General features: G+C 36.3%; 2 protein-coding genes across 3 annotated transcripts in view; one reads left to right on the plus strand and one right to left on the minus strand.

The window, feature by feature from the left end:
- Positions 1-1,306, plus strand: part of LOC104768612 (tyrosine-protein phosphatase yvh1-like) — a 2,092-nt gene extending 786 nt beyond the window's left edge. The window contains exons 2-6 of the mRNA XM_010492624.2: positions 99-151; positions 247-308; positions 403-481; positions 592-866; positions 963-1,306. Coding sequence (XP_010490926.1) covers positions 99-151; positions 247-308; positions 403-481; positions 592-842 — 445 coding nt within the window. The 3' untranslated portion in view covers positions 843-866; positions 963-1,306. The remainder of the gene's footprint in view (positions 1-98; positions 152-246; positions 309-402; positions 482-591; positions 867-962) is intronic.
- Positions 1,956-5,194, minus strand: LOC104768613 (synaptotagmin-3-like). 2 transcript variants are annotated; one of them, XM_010492625.2, is made up of 12 exons: positions 4,834-5,194; positions 4,500-4,598; positions 4,376-4,426; positions 4,161-4,284; positions 3,950-4,068; positions 3,747-3,848; positions 3,583-3,657; positions 3,381-3,457; positions 3,038-3,287; positions 2,570-2,953; positions 2,323-2,451; positions 1,956-2,196 (listed from the first exon to the last, which is right to left on the minus strand). In XM_010492625.2, the coding sequence occupies exons 1-12, from the start codon at positions 4,942-4,944 to the stop codon at positions 2,068-2,070; spliced, it is 1,650 nt and encodes a 549-aa protein (XP_010490927.1). In that variant the 5' UTR covers positions 4,945-5,194; the 3' UTR covers positions 1,956-2,067. The 2 variants fall into 2 exon arrangements, with proteins under 2 accessions (XP_010490927.1, XP_019097229.1); XM_019241684.1 differs by lacking the exons at positions 3,747-3,848; positions 3,950-4,068; positions 4,161-4,284; ... (1 more) ...; positions 4,500-4,598; positions 4,834-5,194 and having other exon boundaries at positions 3,557-3,656.

The following is a 7,162-nucleotide window of genomic DNA, read 5'->3' on the forward strand; positions in this document are numbered from 1 at the left end:
TTTTTTTTTTTTTTTTTTTAACATCTTTATTCTCTGTTTTCCTCTGTTTTCTTTACGTTTATGTTTTAAGCTTTCTCTTTATTTTATTTTTCCTTCAGTGCTTCTGTGGTTATTGCGTATCTGATGAGGAATGAAAAGCTATCTTCGAAAGGTGTGATTTTTATAACTAAAGAGTGGTATACTTGACATTGCATATCTCTGATGATTTACCTTACATTGGTGTATTGTTTTGTTCTGTTTTTACAGACGCTTTGGCATCACTCAGGCACAGCAGTCACGCTAGTCCTAATCCTGGCTTCTTAAAACAGGTGCATACCTATAGATAGCTTTTAGTTTACACAGCTGTGCAAAGTTATGTGTATGTTCATAATTAATAACTACTAATGTTTTCACATCTTGCAGTTGGATTTGTTTGAGAGAATGAACTTCAAAGTCGACCGTTCCAGCTCTATCTACAAGAAATTCCGTCTAAAAGCTTTAGGTATTGATTTCTTTCAACTATATACTAGTTTTTTTTTAGTTTATGCGTTTTCCCTTTTGGTCATGGATCTGATACAATGAGACTGTGTGTTGTTTGTCTATATATACCAGGTTACTTATATAGCAAGGATAACAAATTTGACAGATTGAAGTTAAGGGATGATCCGGGTTTGTTAACTGAGAGTTGTGGTAGTACGTACCAGTGCAAGAAATGCAGTAGAGTGTTATTGTCCCAGGAGCAAGTAATTGAGCATACTCCAGGTGACTCTGATTCCGAGTTTGATGACATGTTTAAAAACATGTTAGGAGAGGTTCAGAACAAGAATCCTGGTGAGGTGAACCAGTGTACTTTATATTTGTAGAGCCGCTCAGCTGGATGAATGAAGGTACTATCTATATATATTATACTCTTCACACTCATGCATTATGTGTTGGTTTCTGGATTGGTCTTACTCATCTCTCTTGTTATATGTCATTGTCAGGTATGGAAGATGATGTGTCGGAAGGGAAGTTATTGTGTCCAAAATGTCAAGCTGAGGTTGGAAGCTTTGACTGGTCGGGAAGTTATTGTAGCTGTGGAAGCAAGATTGTTCCGGCGTTTCAACTTCAGATGAGTTGCGTCGATGTTATCACTGTCAAGGATGAGGTGAACCAGATGAAGAAGAACGCATGAGAAGTAAAGAGTCTATAGGCTTTGAACTTTTACCGCAGCTTTTGCTTCAGCATCGAATCATATTCATATCATCATTTAATCATATCAGCATTGAAATTTTGAAAACATAATTGTATTTCTCTTAATCAATTAAGGCTTAACCGGTTAGTTTGAGGGTGCTTTTGTATTTTTGTCCTCATAAAAAAATCGATTGTTGGGCTTTGAAGCCCAGAGTCCATCAAAGTGATTAGACGATTCTGTTAATGACACGTGTACGGTTGTGTTTGATCACTCTGCTGGAGACACGGTATGCTCTGAGTGTGGACTTGTGCTTGAGTCTCACTCAATTGATGAGACCTCTGAGTGGAGAACTTTCGCTAATGAGTCTGGTGACACTGATTTGTATTAACGTAGATCTTAAATGTCTCCTGCAACCCTATGTTTCTTATTATCTGAATATATCGTCGTGTGGTTTATGCATTACACTCGGTGTAAACTTCTGCAGGAGGAGTCCCATATCAATCGCAGCAGTTGTTATCTACATCATAACACAACTTTCCGATGACAAGAAACTCCTTCGAGGTCAGTTTCATGCTCATTCCCTTTCACAAAACAAGAAAATAATCTTTCTAACTGAGCCTGCAGAAATATCAGTAGCAACCGGAGTTGCAGAAGGGACAATAAGAAACTCATACAAGGATTTGTATCCTCACCTTCCTAAGATCATTCCAGCTTGGTACGCCAAAGAGGAAGACCGCAAGAACCTCCAAAGCCCTTAGGTCTCGTTTTACTTTTCGTGTCTCTGTATGTAACACTTTACCACTGATTTAATATGTACGTTGAATTTCAATTGAAATAATATGATTTAGATAGAGAGGTAACGCAAGATTTTAATAAAAGCCCCACTAGAACAAAAATTTATGTTATCAGTTTTGTTAACTAGTCGTCCAACGGATCTCAATGTGAATAATGCCGTTTCTGGAATTGATAAGATGGTATTTCTGGTTGATCCTTCCATTGACAACAACATCCTCCAGATTTATGTCTACATGTCCTAGTTCCTCCTACATAGAAAGGAAGCAAAGGTATAAGTTGGCATGAGTCTGTCTGCTTGAAAACTGGTTTACAGCCAACACGAATGTTGACTGAGTTTTGTTCAGGCTCAGGTCAGTAGGGTGTGAGATATTTACCTTGGATCGAAAGTGAAAGCCAGTTCCTTTACTCATAACCCCAACGCGTATACTCTCTTTCACTGGCGGCTCCTCGAGTGTAAACTGGAATTCCTCATTCCATCGAGGGTCTCGTGTTTTCTTCAGCATCTGATCAAGGAACGGTGGTCATTAGAACTCAGATGACATGATGCATTTAAGCTTAGTCTCATCATGACCCAAACAGCTATTAAGTAGCTTATAAGCAACATGCAGGATTAGAATGTACCTTTGTTTTCTTCTTTTCTCCTCCAAAGAGAACAACGGCATAAGGGTTCGAGTGTTTCTTCTTGCCCTCGACATCTTTGGCAGATTGTATTGCAACTGAGAGTAGACCGGCATGACTGAGAAAATCATCATCTTCTGATGATTTCTCGTCAGTGCTTTCTTTCCTCTCGTACTCATCCTTATTTGCGTTTCTACTCTTAAGGCTTTCTTCTCTGAATGGCACATACCTGAGGTCCAACTCTAATATTCCTCTTTTTTTCTTGTCCACAGAATCCACAACAACATTTGAGTTCTTGATCAGGTCAAGATTAAATGCTCTCTTCTCACCCGTGTTAAGCTTTTGCAATGGGATCATCTGCATTCCCAATCTGTCGTGCCCTCCAACCTATGGAGATAAATAGAGCAGCTTCAATAAGAATAACACAAAATTTTATACTAGAGAAGAAGCCGGATTATGAGATGCATAGACCTTGTCCCAGTCAAAGACTTCAAGTTGAAGGACTTGTGATTTTGGGTCCTTCACGATGAGCTTGAAGTGTTCATTCCATTCTGGGTTTAAGTTCCTCTTCTTTATGGTGGTTTTCTTTGCTGGAAGCTTTTCTCCAGTCAAACTAAGCTTGACATAAGGGTCGGAAGTTCCCAATAAGTCCTTCTTTAGGAGATTACGAGCTCGAATAATGTTCACATGAAGTAATCCAACAGGCTTCTTTACAGACGCTCTACATCAGTAGTAAACTTATAAATCAGAGGAAAGAAACAGAGAGATCTCATGATTTCTAGTTACATTGTTCAAAAAGTTGATCGAGACTTACGTTGAAGCATCAAGAATTGGTATCTCAAGCACTTGTGGCCAATGGTACATGCTTGAAACTTGCCTTTTAATAGTTTCCTGCAAAATCATGAGACAATGATAAGTTTTTTTTCAAAAAGATACTGATGAAGGAGCATCTCATTTGACTATAGATAAAAACCATAATCCAACTCCTACCGATAGGAGGATCATCAATGCAGCACCTGAACATATCTGTAGAGACCCGGTATGGACATGAGATCTCCACCAAGCACTTTCAATCCAAAATCAACATGTGGCTGCATAGAGGAATCATGCTGATCAACATGTGGTAAAGCAATTGACTTTCAAATCAGTTCTGAGTCACTTTTATGTGAGATGTAGCTACCTTCTCCATTAATGAAACTACAACCATTCCAAAACAAGGGAAGGTTGGCAGAAGAGGCTTCAGCGCTACACGCACTGTAGCAAAAAATTGGAGATCTACGAGCTGCAAAGGTCAAGACTCAAGATGCTAAAACTTCGTGTTTATGGAAACTAAGAGTAGTAAAGTTCTGCATTGCATTATCTGACAGTTTCGCTCTTACTGACCTGAACTCTAATTCGTAAAGACATCACCTTTAGCACCAAAACAATGTTGGGATTGCCTGCCCACTTTAGTGATGGTTCTAAAAGAAGCTCCTTCTCGTTGGTCTCATAGTACTTAACACCTGCAGGAGATTAGACAAAATGTCGCTAACCATTAGCACAATGAACACAACGGTAAAGAGATCACAAGAACTAAATGGGACCAAGGATTTACCGTGAACTGTTGGTGGAAGCGTTCCAAGACTCAATTTTTCAAACTCAATAGATTCTATACAGAACTTCCCAATATAGTCTGCAAATATAGGTTGTGCAGAAATCCGGATGATCCTGCAAATAGCCTTATACAAGAAAAAGAAAACTAAAGCTTTAAAACACAGTAGCCAAATTTGATGTATAAGCAAATCAGAACAAGAACTAAAAAAACAGAACCTTGTCGAGGTAAGGCCACATGTATGAGAGAAATCTGTTAAACCAGTCCACCTTAATGTAAAAACCACCATCAGTCAGTCATCGAGCTTAGTTGCTAAAGTCCAACAACAAAAATGTGACTTACTCTTTCATAATCTGGATTCTTCATCCATAATGGAATGTCTGGTAAAAGATCAAGAAGGACACTGATACTAGTCTCAACAAGTGGTCTCGCAGGTGGATACTGCAATGTGTTCAATCAAAACAGTAAAAACCAAATTAAAGGTTCAAAATTGATGCCAGCTACATGAAAAAAGTAACATGCTTTAATACAAAACTAGGCTCTCAGAGTCAGATTCACTACCACCAACCACTGAAATCGATCGACCAGAATCTCTAAGCTTACCCAGATGGTGAAACAAAACAGAACAAACCTCAAACATAACGAAAGATGTGTTTACTCACAAAGATGTGTTTACCTCTTGGTGTTTAGGCTTAGAATAAACCAAGACGAAGAATCCAATGATGAGACCAATAGGGATTCCGATTGCGAAACCAAAGATCCCCAACACACTTGTCAAAAAGCCCATTTTTTTTTTTGTTTCTCTCTCGATGAAGAAGAAGAAAAAGTCAGTAAAGATGGCAACGAAGGAGAAGGAATCGGGTCCAAAACGGTAACGAAGAAGAGAGCTTCTCTTTCTCTCTGTTTCAAACCGCCAAAATTGTGTTTCCGATTAGTATTTTTATTTTCTTTTTTTTGTTTTGTTGAGACTTGAGAGGATCAAAAAAATCACGAGATGTTTTTATTTACGTAGCAGCCGACGTGAACATGAATTTTTATTATCCTTTCTTTTACTTGTGTGCTTGTGCTTGCCTCTGTGTTTCTGTTTGTTGGTTGGCCTAATCAACTTGTGTTTTGATTTTTAGCTTTCTTTGGAAATAATAAAAAAAAGAAGATCATCAGAGTTTAATTACGTTTTTATGGTCCCAACTACAATTTGTTGGACTACTACTACTATTGGAACTACAAAATTCATATCTACGATTTCATTGGGTGAGTTAAGATACTTACCTTTTAACTTTTCGATATTGTTTTTTTTTTTTTTTTTCTTACTGCAGCTGATATATTGTTTAAGTGAAATGATAAATTTAATATATTTCTTGTATAAACATTATCAACGTCCCTATTAAAATATTAATTTAACTATTTTTTTCTAGAGATTACATAATAATTAATAATAAAAAAGTAATGTTAAAAAAAAAAAGTAATGTTAAATTAATACATTGTTGCATTCTTATATTATCTAATAAAACGTCTATTTTAATTACAACTAAACATAATAATAGGTAATTTCGTAATTGGTTAAATTGTAGATTTAATCTTTATTTTAAAGGTAATGCTTTTATTCTTATGATCTTATCTACTAGAGATAATCCCAAATATTTCTACTTTTTTTTTTTGTGTGTGCTTAGTTCTTTTTTTTTTTTTTTTAACTGAAAGATACTTTTTCGTACCATGTAGTCATCTAGGCGTAATGTAATTTTTCAGTCCCAAAAAAAAAATACTTGTGTTTAGGTCTTTAAATTTTAATTGTTTACTTCTTCTAGTTAAGATTTTTTAAATCACGGTTGTAAAAATTATTGTATATATATAAAAAAAAATGCATTCAGTTTCGAAATCAACATCACAAAACCCGAACGAAAGCCGCTGCCTTTCAATGGTGTTGTTCAGTCAATCAATATAGCGTACGTGTTTATTACATCTGCATGCATTTATTATAGGACAATGACAAATATTCTTAATATCATACTATATTATATCTTGTTCCTAAATCCTAACCAAACCAAAACAACATCATATTTCCACGTATTTCTCAGCGAATAAAACATTTGTACAAACCAAACCTAAGTTAGTGAAATCAAATAAATGCTCAAGAAACCGAAGTCTGTCGTGACGAAAAAGAATACGCAACCCGCAAGATACCCAAAACTTATTTTTTGGAATCAATCAGAAGACCTCGAAAGACGTTTCACATTATAAATTTTAATAAAATATGTTTTCCTCGAATCCATTCAGGTCATTTTCATTCCACACACGGCAATCGAAAATTCGTAATATTTGAAATTTGGACATAGAATAGAAAATACTATATTTATATTTATTGGTCGAACATCCAAAATTTTGTCAACAGAACCCTCTATTTGACCAAGAAAATACCGTACAAAAGCTCAGGAACCTTATCGCTATACCGAATACGAGATTCTATTTATTAAACTTCCAAAGAACGTGTTACGTGCAATCATGGCGTGGCGTGTGATAAAATTTTAGATGTTTCCAAATTATTTACTGTTTATTATTATTTTTCTCAAATATATATGCGTAGAAAAAAAAAATCTTGTTATTAAAACCAAATTGTGTGTGGCGGATTCTTGTTGGTCTGCTTACTTGTGATTTACTGTATAAGATAAAAGATATGATTCGACTTGAGACCAGCTCAAATCCCCCATTCCAGCCTTATATGGTGAAAGATTATGGCGGAGAAACGCTGACCATCGGTCAGGTTGCGGCGGTGGCGACTGGAGTAACGACAGTCGAGCTTTCTGAAGAGGCTCTTGCCGGTGTGAAGGCGAGTTGTGAGTGGGGTGATGGAGAGCATGAACCATGGTACGGACACTTATCGAATCACGACTATATTTGGTTCATCATCTCATAGGGAGGACTGACCAAGGTTCTGCTCTTCAAAAAAGAGCTTATTATTAGGTAAGTACTAATATTCATAGTTGAATCATTACTTTTTTTTTTTTTTT

The sequence above is a fragment of the Camelina sativa genome, chromosome 20 (assembly GCF_000633955.1).
Source record: "Camelina sativa cultivar DH55 chromosome 20, Cs, whole genome shotgun sequence".
In the NCBI taxonomy this organism is placed as follows: Eukaryota; Viridiplantae; Streptophyta; class Magnoliopsida; order Brassicales; family Brassicaceae; genus Camelina; species Camelina sativa.

Bases quoted from the DNA above. Each gene is read 5' to 3' on its own strand.
- LOC104768613 (XM_010492625.2), bottom strand. From the start codon at position 4,944: ATGGGCTTTTTGACAAGTGTGTTGGGGATCTTTGGTTTCGCAATCGGA. The intron at 4,427-4,499 runs GTAAGTCACATT...TTTTACATTAAG, and splicing joins AGAATCCAGATTATGAAAGA to GTGGACTGGTTTAACAGATT. The intron at 4,069-4,160 runs GTAAATCCTTGG...AATCTCCTGCAG, and splicing joins GCTTCCACCAACAGTTCACG to GTGTTAAGTACTATGAGACC.